The 18937-nt window shown below is 59.7% G+C and overlaps 10 protein-coding genes across 10 annotated transcripts; 6 read left to right on the top strand and 4 right to left on the bottom strand.

Annotated features, from left to right (window-relative positions):
* Window positions 1-68: 68 nt before the first annotated feature.
* Window positions 69-1160, bottom strand: KL928_003181 (uncharacterized protein; the record flags this gene model as incomplete). Its single annotated transcript, XM_043203740.1, has 1 exon — window positions 69-1160. One exon carries the CDS (start codon window positions 1158-1160, stop codon window positions 69-71), a length of 1092 nt encoding a protein of 363 aa, XP_043059434.1.
* A 104-nt stretch (window positions 1161-1264) lies between these two features.
* KL928_003180 (uncharacterized protein) lies at window positions 1265-2131 on the top strand (the record flags this gene model as incomplete). Its single annotated transcript, XM_043203739.1, has 1 exon — window positions 1265-2131. One exon carries the CDS (start codon window positions 1265-1267, stop codon window positions 2129-2131), a length of 867 nt encoding a protein of 288 aa, XP_043059433.1.
* Window positions 2132-2173: 42 nt separating this feature from the next.
* Window positions 2174-3142, bottom strand: KL928_003179 (uncharacterized protein; the record flags this gene model as incomplete). Its single annotated transcript, XM_043203737.1, has 1 exon — window positions 2174-3142. The coding sequence occupies one exon, from the start codon at window positions 3140-3142 to the stop codon at window positions 2174-2176; it is 969 nt and encodes a 322-aa protein (XP_043059432.1).
* Window positions 3143-3804: 662 nt separating this feature from the next.
* Window positions 3805-4776, top strand: KL928_003178 (uncharacterized protein; the record flags this gene model as incomplete). Its single annotated transcript, XM_043203736.1, has 1 exon — window positions 3805-4776. The coding sequence occupies one exon, from the start codon at window positions 3805-3807 to the stop codon at window positions 4774-4776; it is 972 nt and encodes a 323-aa protein (XP_043059431.1).
* A 147-nt stretch (window positions 4777-4923) lies between these two features.
* Window positions 4924-8073, top strand: KL928_003177 (uncharacterized protein; the record flags this gene model as incomplete). The annotated part of the gene is made up of 1 exon (XM_043203735.1): window positions 4924-8073. The coding sequence occupies one exon, from the start codon at window positions 4924-4926 to the stop codon at window positions 8071-8073; it is 3150 nt and encodes a 1049-aa protein (XP_043059430.1).
* A 146-nt stretch (window positions 8074-8219) lies between these two features.
* On the top strand, window positions 8220-9455 carry KL928_003176 (uncharacterized protein; the record flags this gene model as incomplete). Its single annotated transcript, XM_043203734.1, has 1 exon — window positions 8220-9455. One exon carries the CDS (start codon window positions 8220-8222, stop codon window positions 9453-9455), a length of 1236 nt encoding a protein of 411 aa, XP_043059429.1.
* Window positions 9456-9543: 88 nt separating this feature from the next.
* On the bottom strand, window positions 9544-11229 carry KL928_003175 (uncharacterized protein; the record flags this gene model as incomplete). The annotated part of the gene is made up of 1 exon (XM_043203733.1): window positions 9544-11229. The coding sequence occupies one exon, from the start codon at window positions 11227-11229 to the stop codon at window positions 9544-9546; it is 1686 nt and encodes a 561-aa protein (XP_043059428.1).
* Window positions 11230-11571: 342 nt separating this feature from the next.
* On the top strand, window positions 11572-12644 carry KL928_003174 (uncharacterized protein; the record flags this gene model as incomplete). The annotated part of the gene is made up of 2 exons (XM_043203732.1): window positions 11572-12263; window positions 12380-12644. 2 exons carry the CDS (start codon window positions 11572-11574, stop codon window positions 12642-12644), a joined length of 957 nt encoding a protein of 318 aa, XP_043059427.1.
* A 15-nt stretch (window positions 12645-12659) lies between these two features.
* KL928_003173 (uncharacterized protein) lies at window positions 12660-17270 on the bottom strand (the record flags this gene model as incomplete). Its single annotated transcript, XM_043203731.1, has 1 exon — window positions 12660-17270. The coding sequence occupies one exon, from the start codon at window positions 17268-17270 to the stop codon at window positions 12660-12662; it is 4611 nt and encodes a 1536-aa protein (XP_043059426.1).
* A 77-nt stretch (window positions 17271-17347) lies between these two features.
* On the top strand, window positions 17348-18921 carry KL928_003172 (uncharacterized protein; the record flags this gene model as incomplete). Its single annotated transcript, XM_043203730.1, has 2 exons — window positions 17348-17403; window positions 17487-18921. The coding sequence occupies 2 exons, from the start codon at window positions 17348-17350 to the stop codon at window positions 18919-18921; spliced, it is 1491 nt and encodes a 496-aa protein (XP_043059425.1).
* Window positions 18922-18937: the final 16 nt, after the last annotated feature.

Raw genomic sequence — 18937 nt, 5'->3', positions numbered from 1 at the left:
GTTGTTATTTACAAGGGCAAATTCTTATTCGTTGGAGTAGCCTGGTGCACGGATGCCAGAAAAAATTATTACTCAAGATACTCCATCTCCATCTCCCCAACTCTTTTTCTTTCCGCTTCTATTATCTCGCCAATCTCTTTTTTGCTCAGGTCCCGCATCATATCGAGATCGAAAGCCAGCCGATTCGTCTGCTCAAGCCTGAGTTGCTCCTGAAGGGCCAATGCTGCTGCTTTGAGGTCATATCCGTTTGGCGACGCACTCGGACGCGTCTTGCTCACCTTGTTCTTGGTGTACATCTTCTTGCGGGCCACACATTCAAGAAGATACTGGATATCGTTCGTGGGGGTTTTTGTATACGACCGGTAGAAAAAGCCGTCGGGACTTAGCAGATTCCATACATACAGCAGATAATCTGCTGCAATGATGGGGTCCACGGTCGTATTATCGACAGTCCGCAAAAGTGCGTGTGTCAACATAGCCTTGGAGTTCGCCACTGTGGGCATCAACACTCCCGGAGTGTCGTAAATGTAGATCAGCGGGTCTTCCGAGATTTTGATCATCTCAGAGGTAACGCGGGTGGTTCCTCCTCCACGTTCCACTTTGGCCACATCCTTTTTTTTCCCTTGGTCAATGGCAAGCTTACGGCGCAGCTTGTTCACCAATGTCGACTTTCCCACGTTTGGCATGCCTGCAACTATGACTTTCATTCCTAGCGGCGGCGGAGGATGCATCAAGTTGTATTTTTCAGTTATCATTTTGGCAACATTGGCCGTGTGGTCGTATCTCTTCTTGTCAAAGAAGCTCCAGCTCTCGTTTCTCACATTCCATTTCTTGATAATCTTCTGGTTAATCAAGGATTTCTCTGCTTTCGTGTAAAGAACGATCTTTTGCTTTCCTTTGAATATTCGGTCGAGGAGAAAATTGGTGGTTGTGATCGGAGCACGCGCATCTCGCAGCTCGATCACGAGATCAGTTTCTGGCGCCAGTTTCCTCATTCTTTTGAGTGCCGTTACCTGGTGGCCCTGAAAGTCGGTCAGGGGGACATTATAGTCCGGAAATCGCACACGAGGCTTGAAATCGAGCACCTTCTCGATCTTCCTGCCCGAGAGCTGCTCATAGAGCTTCTGGACCTCTCTGACCGCCCTGGAAATGGCGAACATGGAATGCACAAACGTTTCACAAAAGTCGAAATAATTTAAAATATATATCAAAAAAATCAAAAAATATCAGAGAAAAAGGTCAGAAAAATAATAAAAAAAATAAAATGCCTCTGATTGTGTTTGCCGGCTACCCATCGAGCGGCAAGACTACGTGGGCAGTCAGGCTGAAAAACCAGCTCGAGGAAAAGATTGCCGGTCTCGAAAAAGGAGAGCCTGGGGCGAACCTCAAGGTGGTTTTGCACAACGACCAGAGTCTAGGAATTCAGCATGACGCATATACCGACTCCACCAAAGAGAAGGCTGCGCGTTCGGCCCAGATCTCTGCTGTGAAAAGAGACATTTCGAAGTCTACCATCGTAATTCTGGACTCAATGGCGTACATCAAAGGATTCAGATACCAACTGCACTGCGAAAGCAAAGCGTTGAGCACGCCGCACTGCGTGATACAGGTAATTACACCACTGGAAAAATGTCTAGAATGGAACAAAAATAGAGAAGCAGCAGAAAAATGGGACGAGAAGGTGATGAAAGAGCTTGTGCTCCGGTACGAGGAGCCAGACGGACAGAACAAATGGGACTCTCCGCTGATCCCTGTCGGATATGATGACCCAGAGCTGCCATTTGACGATATATGGGCTGCCATTGCTTTGAAAAAAGGTCCTCGGCCGAACCAGTCCACGGTTTCGAAACCAGCGATAGAAATCAACTTTCTCCAGGAACTAGACCGAGTAACTGCGCGCGTGGTCCAAGAGGTGGTCCAATACCAGGAGATGAACGGGATCGGGGGCGTTGTGCGGGTGAATGTCGAAGGTGGGGAGTGCGTGGTGGAGATGCCAACGCGCGAAGTCTCGATTGCGCAGCTGCAACGGTTCAGAAGAGCCTATGTGGGGCTGAACAGAATGAGAAACGTGGGGGTCGACAGAATCGGCGTACTTTTTGGCGAGTACCTCACCCGAGCAATGAACCAGTAACGCGGCTATGTTAGTCATTCTATTCGATCATCTTATATAATTTCAGCTCAGGATACTGTCGAACTTGGCGATGACGTCGTCGGTCACCTTTTTCTTGGAATCTGGGTCCAACGAGAACACAGTGATGGAAGAAGCACAGTTCTTGATGATCTCAAACTCAGCAGGCAGCGAACAATCACCAGCAGCACACACGTCAAGCACGTTGTCGTAGGAAGAGATATACTCGACCAGATTGGTCTCCTCGTTGACTTTTGCACTGTAGACGAAATAATTCGGGCCGGTCTGTCTGGAGTGGTAGAAAACTGGGTCCAGACAGTCGGAACCAACGTCAGAACCGGCTTTTGGATAGTTGACGTTCAGCCCGGTGGAAAGAGGAAACAGTCTTTCGTTGTCACCCTGCTTCTCAAACAAGGCGTCGAGCAGCTCGACGGACTTTTTGGAGTAGATGTTGGCCGAGTGGTTTGGATCGTCGTCCAGAGTATCTTTGAAAAATGAGTTGTTGGAGTTGGCTCCAGAGAACGCGATGGCGGAATACCCACGCTCTGTGGCGTAGTAGGCGGCGCCGATGGTTCCGGAAAGAACGAAATCCCGTTCTCCGAGGTTGGTTCCTTCGTTCGGACCACCAAGCACAACATCGACAGTCATGTTGTTGAAATAGGTGGGCAGAATGTAGTCCAAGGCCACCCCCACGCAAGCAGCAGGGGTGCCGTTGTAATACCACACGTTTAGGTCGTCCTCCTCGTGGCCCCACGAAGGAGAGCCCGCTGGAGGGTACCCAAATTCAGCGTCTGTCTCGAGCGTGTTGGAGGCTGCGAGCTGGAATTTTCCACCGTTACCAGACATTTGCACGGCAGGTGCCACCATAACGACGTTATGGCCAGCGGCCTTGAGGTCTCGGTAGAAAGCTCTGATATTGGTGGCAGCCCATCCGTCGTCGTTGGTCAGGAGAATGTTCTTGGCGGAGACAGCAGCCAGGGAGGTTGCAATGGCGAACAGAGAAGTGAATTTCATTGGGGACTGTGTTGGAACAGTGCATGGGGAATTTGTTGGTTATAAACCATTGGTTGCAATGCAATTAGGGGGCATGGGGGGCGAAAACGGAGCGGGATGCGAGTGCGGCACTGCGGCGCCACTCTTCTACCAGGAGGGAATGGAGATTAATTTACCGTCGTTCTGAGCAGCAGCACCTAATTTGTTCAGGATATCGACGCATTGGGAAGTCGCGAAACACATGGTCTCATTAAGGTGGTTAATTAGATGCGTCTGGCGCTCTGCGTAGCGCATCCGCTGACTTTATTCGTACGCACGCCCGTCGTTTAAATCCGCGCGCCGGATCGCCATTGGATCTTGCGAGTAGAACACAGCGTCAAACGCACCAGTCACTGGCGGTCCGGCGCCTGCCCCAAGGATGGCGGCCAATTGGCTTCGAGGACGCAAAAAAAAATGTTCTCCTCCGCGCGGCTATAGGACGCACGTGCCTGGGAGCCAGCGCCATCACTTCCCAAACGAGTGCGCCCGGAAAAAAAATAATCCCCGTACCAAGGACTCCACCACGTTTGTGCAATTTCGAGTAAATAGCATGCAGCTCTCTCCCGTTGGAGGCAAACCACCGTCTGCAGGGCCCCGAATCGCTTTATAAGTTCTCGAGATCCCGCAATGGTTCCGTGTCACAAATGCAATTCACTTCTCTGCTCGTCCTTGCAACCTCTCTGGTTGCAGCTTCTGCTCAAAACGTCCTTCTCACCAACGACGACGGATGGGCGGCTACCAACATCAGGGCCCTCTACCGCGACCTCAAAGCGTCCGGACATAACGTTGTCATGGTGGCCCCTGCTAGACAGTACTCTGGGAACGGAGGCAGATTCATCATCCCGACAACCCCGAACCTCACTGCGGCCGCGGTCTTCGACTATCCGCCAGCTGGGTCGCCGGCGTGGGGCCACGAGGAGGACGACTCGAATGTGTGGTATTTCGACGGGTCGCCGGCCGCGTGCGTGGCTTTCGGACTCGACTATGTGGTTCCCAAGTACTTTGACAACATGACCATTGACATTGTTCTGGGTGGTCCAAACGAGGGCAACAACCTCGGAGAAAGAGACTATGTTCTTTCCGGAACCATTGGCGCCGCCTACTACGCCACCGAAAGAGGCTATCCCGCCATCGCGTTCTCCGGAGCCAACTCCAACAACTCGTTCTTCAAGGACAACCTGGACGACGATCCGGACCACGCTCCCAACATCTACTCTAAGTACGCCGTCGAGGTGGTCGAGACGCTGGCAAAAAGCCCAGACGACCGTCTGCTGCCGGAGTCGTACGGACTGAACGTCAACTTCCCTGCCGCGGGCTCCGACATCGACGCCTCGTGCAGAGAGCTCACGTTCAGACACACGCGGTTCACCGGGTCAAAGAGCCTGGCGTACAAGGTGCAGTACGACGACACGGCGGAGAACATGAAGCAGACGACGCTGGCGACCGGCGCGGTGCAGAACTGTGCCGCCGGCGACTGCGAGCTGCCGGACGAGTTCACGATCATCAACAACGGCAACTGCGAGGGCACGATCTCCGTGTTCACGATCGACTTCGACGCGAGCGAGCCGCTCACCGCGCAGACGCTCTCGCTGTTTGAGTCTGTGCTGGGAAAATAGAAAATAAAATAAAATCAAGAAATAAAATAAAATCAATAACTATCGATTAGGTAATTTGCGTTATATTTTGTTTCACCACCGGACAATATATCAGCAAACTAATTTTGTGCCCCTGATAGTCCCGGTTATCTCTCGCGTGGTTCTCTCATGACTCCGCAGAAAGACGCTACCGAACATCCTGGGCTCAGATACGCGCTCCAGTACAGCCCGCAGCCGGGACGGACCCGGCCCGCCAGCATGACGGCCACTAAGCCGTCAGTGCAGCAAAAACGCCATAATTCCCAGAGCTACCTCAACCAGGGCGTATCCACCAAGCGCGGAGCGTACTCCACGGCCACCACGAAGCCCCAGTCGCGCGCCAAGGGCTCCAAAACCCCGACCCCGACCGTCGTGACTGTTGACGTGCCGGGGTCTCCCAGAAGCAAGGTGATTGGCAAGCTGATCGAGCCGGACGTGAGCGTCGAGAACTCGAGCGAGCTGAACGAGGTTCCGGCCACGAAGGAGGGCAACGCGGCGTCGAACTCGCCCGAGTCGCTGCCCGAGAAGGCGTTGCAGAACCGCAGGCCCAGCACCGACACAGTGCTGTCGCAGCCCCCCGTGGCGTTGCAGCTTCAGCCGCACCGGGCCATCACGGAGGAGGAGCACATCCTGGCCGCCAACCTCCAGGAGACGTACAAGGCGATTCTGCGGCTCGAGGTGGAGACGCAGCAGGGCTGTGCCGAGGTGAACGAGCGCCTGATCGAAAACGACGCCAGCACCGAAATCACGCCGCAGCTGTGGCACGTGTACAAGAACATCGTCCAGCTGCTCGACCACTACTACGACTTCCTGCTGTACGCGCTGTCGCCCACGTCTGCGCGGGCGGGCAAGCCGCTCGTGACCAACTACCGGATCCTGCGCCGAATGTGGGTGTACGGCGTGGTGTCGTTTCTCGAGGTGCTGAAGAACGTGGCGGCGATTTTCGTCGACCACGAGGTGTGCGGGTGTTTCATCGCGTACGCCTTCAACATCATCAGCTGTCTCACAGACTCGCAGCTGGGCGTCGAAGGCTGGTGGGCCGAGAAGCTCGGCGACCTGTCGCGGATGGCCATCGCGCTGTATCCGGCGCGCTACATGGACTGGAAGGTCTCGTCCGTGTACTGGTACCAGCTCGCGATGCGCACGCAGTTCGGCCACGGCAAGATCTACTACCACATGTGCACCGTCGAGAACGACAACCTGGAGGCTCTGGTGGACATCGGGAAGAGCGTCACGTGCCGCGACCCGTTCGTGCCGACTCTGCAGTATCTGCGGCTCATCGTCGACAACGTGTGTGCGCAGCGCAGCATTCTGACGTCTGTGGAGATGGCGATGATCGACTTTGTGAAAATCCACAAGATCCTGCTGATGCCCAACTACAGCACGAACCTGGAGATGGCCAACCTCGTCTCGCACTACTCTTCGCATTTCGGGCTCGACAGCTCCAGCACCGACTACTTCCAACTCAGAGGCGACCTGCGGTCGGCTCTCTCGACCGAAAAGCTTAATTTCTGGTTCCAGAAAGGAGCCAACTTTGCATTGTGCAACATAAACCACCTGATCGGGTTTGGCGACTGCCGCAACCCGTTTGCCAAGCTGTTCGAGCTTCCCGAGGCGCTCAAGCTGCGCAAGGACAAGAAGGACAAGCGCAGAAAGTCCAAGACGGACCAGACAGAGGACCTTGCCAAGACGCTCGACTCCGAGGCCATCTACAACTCCACCGCCGACGAGCAGGACGAGGCGTCCTGGTTCACGCTGCTGGACTTTGTCAACAAGGGCGTGATCGAGCTCAGCATGAAGATGCTGAAGAAGTACGTCATGGGCCCGCTCCCGTCGTCGACGCCGCACGTGATCGTGTGGCTGTACTTTGTCGTTGCCGTCGGCAAGGCCACCCGCAAGTACCCGGCCTCGCGGCCGCTGTTCACGTACTTTCTGGCCCGCTACATCCCGTGGATGCAGCTTGTGCCGTACCTGAACGACGTGGCGTTTCTGGTGGCCGTGTCGGGCGCCGTCGCGAAGGAACTGCCCGAGCACGCGGCAGACTTCCAGCAAGGCCGTCTGCACAGCGTCCTGGACCATTTCGCCGAGAACGAGACGCTCTGGGAGGCGTGGAAGTGCTGGGGGTCTGTGTGGTTCGACCAGGTCGCTCTCAAGGGCGACTACCAGTCTGTCGCCGAGACCGGCGTCGTTGGCGACATCTTTGACATTCCGACGGCCGGCATCAGGTACGACGCGCAGCAGGACGTGCATCGGTTTCTGCGCGTGTACTCTCTGGCGGCGTTCATCGCGTCCAGCTTCCCGGAATTTGGCCTCGTTCTGGCCGGCTCCGTCTTCAAGTACAGAGTGAACCCGGACGTGTCGCGGTACGAGCAGAGCAACACGAGCGTGGGGTATTTCTGCCAGGACCCGCGGCTCAAAAGCCTGGTGGAGCCGGCGAACGCCAAGATCTGCGTGCAACCGGGCGACGCGGTTGCGGAGCTGCCGGTGTCGTCGCTGCCGAGCTGGGACTACAACTCGCCCGGGTTCATGTCGGAGTATATTCACAAACAGGACCTGGGGTCCGTTTCCGGGTCTGCGTCGGAATACAGCTCTTTCATGGGCATGGACGAGCTAGACGAGGACTACGAGGACTCCTCGGGCGAGGACGTCTCGGACAGGAACACGACTCCGTACGCGCCGGCGGCGGTGGCCGTGGCGGGCAACCTGGGCGAGAAAATGGACACGGAGGTGACGATGATCTCGCTGGACACCAACACGTGGCTCAAACACTGCGGCAAGGTGTACAAGTGCGTGCGGTCGGGGCTGTTCCGTTTGGGGATCCCGCTGACGGTTTTCCAGGAACTGCGGTCGCTGAGACGGTCGGCGGACAACTCCGTGGCAGACTCGGCCACCAGGGCGGTGATCATCGTGCGGCAGCTGTTTGCAGACCAGCAGATCACCCCGATCAGGGCAGACGGCACGGTGGCCTCGACGCTCAACGAGACGCTGGAGTTCGAGCAGAACCAGAACTGGCGCAACCACACCGACGACATCATCATCAAGGCCGTCAAGCTGAGCGACGACAGCAGCAAGAGCGTTCTACAGGGCGAGGGCACGGCCATCAACGGCGGCGCGCGACTGCTGGACCGGCTCGAGGCGAGCGTGTTCCGCTACCACATCCTGGTGACCGACGACCGCAACATGGCGGTCCGCAGCAAGGCGATCGGTCTGACGACGTTTTCCAGCGCGTGGCTGTTTGACCAGCTGAACAAGATTGCCGACGGCCGCTGCACAGATTGACTAAATAAAATAAAAAATAAATCGCGAGCTGCATTTTTTTTTATCTCGTTTTCCAAAAAGGGAATTGGCGATTTGCTTATCTTTGTACCGCATCCGATGCACTATAAATAATCGTGAGAGTCTCCCTTGCGCCCAGATTTCTTCCCATGACCGTCGCTGTGGAATCGCCCTATCCCACGCCCCGCAAGGAGCTCGGCCACGCCGTCAACTACCTCTCCGGCAACCACGACTACGACGTTCCGCAGGAGACGCTCGACCTCGAGGTTGCTGCGTTGCGCGCGAAACTGGAGGCCAAGCCGACTTTCGACCCTCGCCTCAGGTTTGACCCGGCCAGACACCTTGTTTTCAAGCCCGAGTACTACAAAACCACGCAGCAGTTCACCCTCAGCGACCTGAACATCAAGAAAACCCGGGTCAAGCCCGTCACCGACTTTGCGGCCGCGTTCCCATTCCCGCTGATCTCGCAGGAGGCCGTGGACATGCTGCTGTGGGAGGCGCTGCAGCCGGAAGTTCTGCGCGACTACGCGCGAGTCCCGAACCTGTCCAAGGGCGCCAACAGACTGGACTTCCACGTTGGCGGCCACTGCTCCAAAAAAGCGCCGTTTTCCAACGCGCTGTTCACGGCGCCGGAGCTGCGCGAAATCCTCGAAGGCTTCACCAGAACAAAGGTCGAGCCCGTGTACAACGCCGAGTACGGCCACCTCAACGTGTCGCTGGCCAGCCTGAAGCCAGAGGACGCGGCACAGTTCGCGGCTTCCAGAGAGGAGCAGCTGAAAGTGTACGAGGCGCAGACCAAGGCGGGCGGCAACGACGTGCCCTCGACGCTCGGGCTGCATTACGACTCGTCTGCGTTTGCGCTGGTCATCATGCTGGACTTCGGCGACTCGGCTATCGGCGGCGAAACAGGCATCATCACCGGCCACAACGAGATGGTGCGCGTGCCAGACCCGAAGGTCGGCTGGGCCACGCTGATCCAGGGCATGGTGCTGCGCCACGTCGCCACAAAGCCCGTCACCAACTCCAACAGAATCACCTCTGTGGGCGGGTTCTGTCTGGCCGGGCCGGAACACCTCGACAACAACCTGCTCACCAGCACCAAGCCGTCGGTGCTGCCGCGCGCGCTGTACAACGAGTTCTACCGCGACTGGTGCGAGTTCCGTCTCAACAACCTCCAGAGACACATCGGCTACTACAAGGAGCAGCTCATGGCGGAGTTCGACTCGGGCAAGACGTTCGACCAGCTTGCGTTCGCGAAAAAGTGCCAGGAGATGGAGCGGTACCTGAGGAAGTCCTGGGACGAGATGGAGGCCGTGTACAACCCGCCATACCCGCCGGCGCAGTTCAGCACGCCGTACGAGGAGCTGCCCGACTACGAGGACTAGGCTGGAGTGATTTGACGACTGGGTAGCCGAATAAGATTTTCTTTATATACACCGTAGACAGACAAAGAACACAGACCGCGAGCGCGGCCTACAGAGCGACGCCGGACGAGGTGGCGAGCTGGTCGATGACCGGGTCGACCACGTTTTTGTTGAGGTCGGCGTTGGTCAGGCCGAGCTGCGCGTCGGTCCACAGGTTGTCTGCGCGTGGCACGGGCGAGCCGACGCCGCACAGACCGCCCTCGCGCTCCCAGTCGGGGACGCGCTTGAGGCCGATCCTGGTCCAGACGTCGTCGACGGCCTCAATCAGCGCGTCGGAAATGTCCTTTGAGTGGTGAGGCGACGGGGTGATTCTGAGCCGTTCCTCGCCGCGGGCAACGGTCGGGAAGTTGATGGCCTGGACGTAGATCTTGTGCTGGTCCAGCAGGATGTCCGACGCCTGTTTGGCCTGGCCCGCGTTGCCCACGAGCAGCGGGACGATGTGGGACGGGTTCGGGATGACCGGGATGCCCAGCTGCTCGAACTGCTTCTTGACGTATCTGACGTTTTTCTGCTGGCTGATTCTGTCCATGAGGTTCTGTCTCACGATTCTGATCGACGCGGTGGTGCCGGCCATCAGCGCCGGAGGCAGGGTGGTGGTGAAGATGAAGCCCGGAGCAAAAGAGCGGATCCAGTCGATCATCTTGGCCGACGCCGCAATGTACCCGCCCACCGTGCCAAAGGACTTGCCCAGCGTGCCGGTGATCATGTCGACGCGGTCCGAGACCGTCCTCAGGGCCGGCGACGCAATGCCCGCCTCCAGGTGCGCCTCGAAGTCCAGGTGCTCGGCCACACCTGCTCCGTGCGGGCCGTACATTCCAACGGCGTGCACTTCGTCCAGGAACGTCAGGGCGCCGTACTTGTCGGCCAGGTCGCAGATCTTCTCGATCGGAGCGACCGAGCCGCACATCGAGTACACGCTCTCAAACGCAATCAGCTTAGGCGTCGACTTCGGGTACTGTGCCAGCAGAGACTCCAGTTGCTCGAGGTTGTTGTGCTGGAAAACGTGCTTGCGCGCCCTGGAGTTGCGGATGCCCACAATCATCGACGCGTGGTTGAGCTCGTCCGAGAAAATCACGAGATCCTTCATCTTCTGGCCCAGCAGCGACAGCACGGCGTCGTTGGCCACAAAGCACGACGAAAACACCAACGCGCCCTCCTTCTTGTGCAGGGCGGCCAGCTCGGCCTCCAGCGCGATCGCGTGCCGGTTGTGGCCCGCGATGTTGCGGGTTCCACCGGCCCCGGTGCCGTACTTGAGCATTGTCCTGCTCATGGTGTCCAGAACCTCCTGGTTCTTGCCCATGCCCAGATAATCGTTCGAGCACCAGACGGTCACTTTGTCGTCCTCTCTGGCCAAGTGGGCCTTCGGAAACTCCCTGGCCAGCCGGTTGATGTTGTTGAAAAACCGGTACGACTTGTCGCGCCGCTTCTCGTTGACCTGCTCCTCAAACACCGCCTCGTAGTCGAATCCGGTCTCGTTGGACGAGCCGTGCAAAAACACCGGGCTGGCGGCGTCCGGAGCGACCGCCTTGGGCGACAGGGCGTCTGTGGCCTGCGCACCGACCGGCTTGGAAGGAGTGCTGTACGACCGTCTGGCCTCGAGAGCAGGGCCGACAACGGGACAGCCGTGGGCCTTGGCGGCCAGCGACGACGACTGCGCCATCTGTCTGAGCGCAGACGCAGATTGGTGTTTCATGAACGGGCAGATAGCCTTGGACTTGCGAGCTAGAGACTCCATCGCTAAAAGATTGAACGGTTATTTTGTTCTTTTTTGGCTGACGAATTTTTTTTTTTTCCTGGATCATGCACTACTGGCTCGGATTAGCTAAGGCGGGCCAATGATTGGTCCATTTGGGATTGGGAGCAGGGTGGGAGGGACGCAGATGGGAACAAGCGCGGCGATCGGCAGCGTGTTCGATGGGCCCATCCGGCAGCTCGTGGGACTGCACACTCGTCCCCAAGGACCAGCTAGCTACTTGAGGCTATGATTACGGTTCACCCCCACCAGCCACGCCAACTCCAAACCCCGTCGCCGCCACGGCCATTTATTCCAGTCCCCCCCTGTGGCTGTGCCAACTCCATGTCTCTCATCTTCACAGGAACAGGGCCCGTCCTTGTTACAGAGTCACCGTCAGAGTATCTCTGGACGCCGCAGGGCAGCGGGCAAGCCCCCGTTCCGCCGCTTCTCCAGGCCCCGAACATCGTTGTCCTCGACTCCGTCAAGTCGGGCAACAGAGTGTCCACCAAAGACGTCTACAAACAGCTGCTGTTGCCGCTTCTGGACAGCTGGAACCTTCCGCACAGCTACGTTGCCACCACATCGCCGGAATCCGTCCGCAGCGTCGCCGCGAGCGTCGGGACTACCCCCACGCTGCTTGTTCTAATCTCAGGCGACACCACTATCACGGAGCTCGTCAACTCCGTCGCCAGCACCGCCAGCGTGACGCTGCTGACGGTGCCAATGGGCACGGGCAACGCGTTCGCGCACTCTGTCGGGCTGTCGACGCCGCTGGCGGCCGTCCAGGCGCTCACAACGGGCACGGCGCGCCCGCTGCGGCTGTACGAGGCCGTCTTTGAGCACGGGTCGCAGCTGCTCGCGCAAGAGGGCGCGCAACCGGTGACCAGTCTGCGGTTCCTGGTGGTCGGGTCGTGGGGGCTGCACGCGTGTCTGGTGGCCGACTCAGACTCGCCCGAGCTGCGCAAGCTGGGCACCGAGCGGTTCAAAGTCGCCGCGCAGCGCGTTCTCGAGCAAAACCCAGTGTTCCACGGCTCGTTCCGCGCAGACGGGCGCGCGGTGGAAGACCACGCCGCGCTCGGCTATTTCGTCGTGGCTGCCGTGCCGCGGTTCGAGGCAACGTTTGAGATCTCGCCCGCTTCCGACCCGGCAGAAAATGCGCTCCACGTGGTGTATTTCCACCACCAGGCCCCGGCCGCCGTGATGGAGATCATGGGCCAGGCGTACGCCGCGGGCAAGCACGTCCAGGACCCGCGCGTCGGCTACCTCAAGACGCACACGGTCGAGCTGGAACTCCACGAGCAGGACGCGCGTCTGCGCCGCATCTGTGTCGACGGCCTGATCGTCCAGCCGGCAGGATCCAGGGTGCTCTTCCGCCCCGTCGAATCTACGAGCCTGCAATACGTATCGCCAGATAAGGAATTAATATTACACTAACTATCGGTCTTTGCCCGCTTCTCGTCGGCACGGTCGTCCTCGGCAGGCCGCTTGGCCTCCAGCGTCTTGACCTTCTCGCGCAACGACGCCAGCTGCTTCTTCAGAATATTCTCCTTGAACTCGGTCTCCTTGCGGATGGCCGCCGTGGTGTCCTTTTTCAGCTGCTCCTTCTCCTGCTCGAACCGCTTCAGCAGCTCGTCCGTGGCGCCCTGTTTCTGCGCAAACTCCTTCTCCAGCTCCTCCTTGCGCGCCTTCCACCGCTGCTCGATCACCTCGTTGATCTTGGCCTGCACGGGCGCGCGGATCCGTTTCTTGTGCGCCTCCAGCTCCGCGTCGCACTCCGCCTTGATCTGCTGGCGGATCGCAGCCTCGTCCACCGGCTGGCTCTGCTTGATCTCGGCCCGTAACCGGCTGATCTCGGCCTCCAGCCGGTTCACCTGGATATCGTAGTCGACCTTGATCCGCGAGCTGGCCGCCACCGCGTCGCGCACCTTCTGCTCCAGCTCGGCCGTGTCTGGCTGCGCCTGCTGCTCCAGCTCCCGGATTCGCGCCGCCAACGCGTCCTTCTCCGTGTTCAGGTGCTGCCGCGCCACACGGCTCTTGTTCAGCTTGTCCTGCGCCTCCGCGCGCAGCTTGTCGTACCGCTCCTGCAGCTGCCGCTCGCTCTTGCGCACCGCCTCCAGCTCGCCCTGCAAACTAGCCACCTCTGCCGCGCTGCCGCTCTCCTCTCCCTTCTCCTCCACGCGCTTCTTCCAGTACTCCATCTGCGAGACCACCAGCTGCTGCTGCGACTCGCGGATCTCCAGCTCGCTCTGTAGCTGCGCCACCTGCTGCTCCAGCGGACCGCACTTCTGCTCCGCCGCCACCGCGCGCTGCTCCAGCTGCTCCAAGCGCGCAGCCAGCCGCGAGTTCTCCTCGCGCAACTGCCTGTTGTTATCCTTGAACAGCTCCAGCTCGTGGCCCGTCGCCTGCATCTCCGCCAACACCTCCGTGTACTTCGTGCTCGACGCGGTCTCCTCTTGCACCCGCGCAAGCTCTGCCCGGGCCTCGGCCGCCTCGCTCTGCGCCAGAGCAGCAGCCTGCCGCAGCCGCTTCTCCTCTACGCGAGAGTACTCCAGCTGCTGCGCCAGAGAGTCCTTCTCTCTGTGCAGATACGTGATCAGACTCTTCATGTCGCCGTCCTCGCCCACGTCGCCGACGCTCACACGGCTCTCCAGCTGGTTGATCAGCGTGCGGTTCTGCACGTCCAGCTCCGTCACGCGCGCCTCCTTTGCCCGCAGCTCCCGCACAAGCTCCTGCTTCTCCTGCTCCAGCCGCTCCTCGGCGGCAGACACGTCCGCCCTTGCGCCCGCCAGCTGCGCCTCAAGGCCCTGAACACGCTGGTTCAGCTCGTCCACCAGTCCCTGCGCCTTCTCGCGCTCGGCAGCCAGCTGCTGCCACTCGCCCGTCTTGCCCGCCACCTCCTGCTGCTTCTCGCGCAGCACCGCCTGGACGCTGCCCATCTCGTCGCGCAGCCGCGCACACTGCGTCTCGTAGTCTTTCTTGACCGCGTCGAACGAGTCGATCGTCGCGCCCAGCTCGCCAACCTTGGCCTGCAGCTCTCTGTTGGCCAATTCCAGCTCCGTAACACGCGTCTCCAGCAAGTCCCGCTGCTCCACGGCCCGCGCCAGCTCGCCCTGCAGCTTCTCGTAATCCGCCGCCCGCGCCTGCTCGCGCTCCTCGGTCGCCTCGCGGAACTTCTCGTACGTCTCGTTCAGCGCCGCCAGCTCCCGCTCCGCCGCGTTCGCCACCTCCTTGTACTGCTCCGCGTTGGCGTTTGCCAGCTCCAGATCCTCCAGCGTCTGCGTCAGCTCGCGCTTGAGCGCCACCACGTCCTCGGCCGTGTCGCCGGACGCGCTGATCGCCGCCATTGCCGAGTTCTTGCGGTCCGAGATCTCCTGGTACTTTTTGTTCACCGTGGCCAGTTGCTCGCTCAGCTGCTCGACGCTGCTGCTCTTCGACGCCAGGCTCTCGCGCAGCGACGCCAGCTCGCCCGAAAGCGCGTCGATCCGTTTCTGGTACATCTGCGCGTCCGAGTTTTTCGAATGCAGTATCCGCTTGACCTCCTCGTTGCTGCTCTCCAGCTTGGCCCGCGTGCTCTGCAGCTCCCGCTCCACGGCGGCCAGGTTCGCGCCCACACGGGCCGTCGCCGCCTCGTACGCCGCCGTGCGCTCGTTGTCCAGCGCCTGCATCTTGGCGACCGTCGTCGCCAGCCGCGTCTTCTCGTCGACCAGACCGTTGATGTCGGCGCGCAGCCGCGACTCCATGCTCTGCCACAGACTCTTCTCCGACACCAGCGCCTTCACGCGCGCCTCCAGCCCGCTCTGCGAGCTCCTCGACGCCAGCAGCTCCTCGGTCAGCTGCTGGACTCGGGTCTCCAGCCGCGTCAGGTTCTGCTGCATCAGCCCGGCGCTCTTCTTCAGCTCCGCCGCCTCAGACTTCGCCAGCTCGTGCAGATACGCCGCCGACCGGTTCTGCTCGGCCAGCAGCTCGCACGACGACCGCGCGCGCGACAGATCCAGCGACAGCTGCAGCTTCTCGCCCGTCAGCTCGCGCACCTGCACATTCAGACTCTCAATCGTCACGCCGTAGTCCTTTTTCAGCGACTCCATCTGTTTCTGCTGCTCCTCGGCCAGCGCCTGCAACCGGCCCACGTCTGCGGCCGGACTTTGGTCCGCCGCACGGCCCTCCACCAGCTTCTGCAGCATGTCTCTGCTGTTGCTCACGGCCTCCAGCCGCGTCTCTGTCTGCTGGAGCTGCTGCTGCAGCTTCTGGATGGCCGCACTGGCCTTTTCGAGCGCCTCGTTCTCGGCCGCGTCCGCGTGGCTCTCGCCGCGCTCCAGCTCGCTGCCCAGCCGTCTCGACACCGCCAAAAGCTGCCGGTTCTTCTCCAGCAGCTCCGGGATGTTTCTGAACGTCGAGAGCCGCTCCGTGATCAAGCTGGCCGTCTCTGTCTCCTCGACACGCTCCACCAGATCGCCCAGCTGCTGTTTTTCCGCCCTGCTCAGCGGCTCCGCGCCGGAATCGCGCAACGTCACCTGCGCCAGCAGCACCGCCACCTGCCGCTTCAGGTCCGTGTTGTACTGCGTCAACTCGCGCACCTGCACCAGCGTCTCCTCCTGTTTCCGGCGCAGGGCGTCGTGCTGGCCCGCAAGAACACTGTTCTCCTTCTTCATCGAGTCCAGAATCGCGCTCAGCTGCGTCTGCCGCGCCTCGTACTCCTCGCACTTGTCCTTGTACGACTGCAGCAGCGGCATCCGCGCCTCCAGCTCCTTGAAGATCGCCCCGAGCTCCGACTCCACCCGCGCACGCAGCCGCTTCTCCTTGTTCAGCTCCTTGCGCAGCCGGTTGCTCTCCGAAACAAGCTCCGTCACAGAAAACGTCTCGCCCATGTTCTTCAGCACTTTCTGCGTCGACGGCGTCAGAACAACGCTGTTGCCCCGGCCAAGATCGCCCAGAACGTTGGTCGTGTCGTAGCCCGACTCGTTGCCCATCGTGGTCTCTATCTCGCGCAGCTCCGTCTCCTTCGCCGTCAGCTGCTCCTGCAACGTCTCGCACTGCTGTCTGTATTCGGCCTCCTCCGAAGCCAGCCGGTCGCTCAGCTCCGCGCACATCTTCTCCAACTCCTCGATCCGCTGCTTGCGGTCGTTGGCAGACTTCTCCAGCAGCTCGTTCAGACGGTCCTTGCCGGCCATCTCCTCGGCAAACTCCTGCTGCTGCACCGCCAGCTTATCCCGCAGACTCTTCACCTCCACCAGCGTCTTGTTGTGCTTGACGCTGATCTCCTGCAACGAGTCGCTCAGACTCTGCACAGAGCGCTTCGCCGCGGCGTGCTCCTGCCTCAGAGTCTCCAACTCGCTCTGTAGAGCCGTCTTCTGCGACCGGCTCTCCTCACGCAGCCGCGCCAGCTCGTCGGCCGTGCGGTTCAGCTCTGTCTCGAACCACGACGACGTCTGCTTGGTGAGCTGCAACTCCTGCTCCAAGCGCGTGGTCTCGAACTTGGCCTTCAGCGACTCCGAAACAGCACTCTCCTTGGCGCTCTCCAGCCCAAACACGGTCTCCCGCAGCGTCTTGTTGAGCTCCGACAGCCGTCCGATCTCCTGCCCCAAATCTATCACCTCCTGCTGCTTTTTGTCCAGCAATTGGTACGCTGTGCGCTTGGACTCGGCCTCCTGAGCCGCCCTCGCCTCCAGCTCGCCGATCTTCTGCGCCGTCTCGCGGCCCGTCTCGACGACCTGTGTTTTTTCTTGTTTCAGCAGGTCCACCTGTTTGCGCAGCTCCTCCGTCTCGCGGGCCTTCTTGTGGCCGTCCTCCACAAGCTGCTCAATCCTCTTGCTTGCCGTGTGGCGGAACTGCTCGAAATCCAGCTCCAGAACCTGCTTCGAGGCGCTCAATTCTTGGAACTCGTTCATCCTGACCAGCAGCTTGTCGACCACGTCCGGCCGCGAAACCGTGTCCGGGTCGAGCTGGAAAAACGTGCACACAATCTCCACGCTGCCGGAGTCCGCGTCACCAGCCGACGACTGCGCCTGTGCGGCATTCAGCTCATTGTCGCTTGTGGTCTCCATGCTAAAAAATAAAATAAAATAAAATAATAAAATAAATAAATGGCTTGACTCGGTGGGAGGTGTCTTTTTCAAACGATATGGCGGAAGACGGTAAGTTCCACGCGTTTGGCTCCCAAACCTATTCGAATCTAACGTAGACCTTTCCGACCTCGAGGATAAGATCCTGGACCAGCTGCACCAGATCCGCACGCTGAAGGAGCAGAAAAAAGCCCAGAGCGCGGTCGACTCCGACGAGGAGGATCCGCGCGAGTCAGCCCAGACACCGTATTTCCGCAAGCGCCGCGCGGCGGAGAAGAAGATCCTGAGCCGCGTCAGCACCGCCAGGCCCGAAACAGACTCGTTTGCGCAGCGACTCGACACTTTCAACCAGCAACTGTCGCACGAGACAGAAAAACGACGCAAGTTCCAGCAACAGATCCGCGAGTTGCGCGTGCTCTCGTTCGACGAGGAGCTGCTGCGCCGCAAGATCAACGACCCGGTCGACGACGTCGACACCTACTCCAAGAACAGGCTCTCGAAACGGTACTATTCGCAGGACACGCTCGAAAAGCTGCTGAAAAATATCGAGCCTCTGCGTGTCCACCACGCGCTGGCCAAGATTCACGCGCCAGACTTCGAGCCGCCGCAGTACGCGAATTACGCCGTTGTGGGCGTGGTGGCGGCGAAATCAGAGGCCAAACAGACGGCCAACGACAAAACGAAATACATGTCCGTGCAGCTCTCCAATTTGAAGCAGCAGCTCACCCTGACACTGTTCAACAAGGCGTTCAAAAAGTACTACAAGCTGCGGCTGGGCGACGTTGTGGCGGTGCTGAACCCGCAGATCTGGGTGCTGCGCGAACGCAGCGGGTTTGCGCTCTCGCTCAAGGAGGACTACGACTCGATCCTCGAGATCGGCCACGCACGTGACTTTGGCCTCTGCAAGTCGGTCAAAAAGGACGGTTCTGTGTGTCTCGCGCCGATCGACCTCTCGAAGACGCAGTACTGCGACTACCACACCGAGCTCAGTTTCAACCGGACCGCGTCCAAACGGCTCGAGCTCACGGGCAGCTCCAGGATGTTCACGCCGACGCAGGACGGCGTGAAGCAGGCGATGTACATGTCCACGACGCGCAAGAACGGCCGCGAGCAGCTGGACGGGCTGATGGTCGCCGACGCGTCGGTCCCGAGGGAAGACGCTGGCCGGCTCTACTTCTCGAACCCGGACGCGTCGAAGGCGTTTTTCGACGACTCGTACTCCAACCCAAAGCTGATCAACGATCTGCAGAGCGCGAAAGCGCGGCTCGCGCGCGTGAAAACCGAAAAACGTCTGCGCCAGAAGCTCGTCGCGCTCGCCGACGGCGACACGCTCAAGGACACGAGTCTCGACACGCCGGAGACCCGCGAGAGCCGGCAGAAGGCCACGAAGGCCGCGTTCGACCCGCAGACGATGGTGCGCATCGGGTTCAACCCGACACAGCGCATGTTCCAAAAGCCCCAGGAGCAGGGCGGGGCGGCTGCGCGGTCGGAGCGCGTGGCACAGCTGCTGAGCACGGCAAAGACAGAAAAGTCGCTGAAAAGAACGAGGGAGGAAACACTACGCAGACAGCGGATCTACGGGAAGCACGAGACGGCCACAATGGTGGAACTAAGTAGCTCGGACGAGGAATGAATAACAGCGTTAGACT

Source organism: Ogataea angusta (genome assembly GCF_019207475.1).
Source record: "Ogataea angusta isolate 61-244 chromosome Unknown 61-244_NODE_6_length_652341_cov_89.526226, whole genome shotgun sequence".
Classification (NCBI taxonomy): Eukaryota; Fungi; Ascomycota; class Pichiomycetes; order Pichiales; family Pichiaceae; genus Ogataea; species Ogataea angusta.
This window is presented reverse-complemented; position numbering and strand designations above follow the sequence as displayed.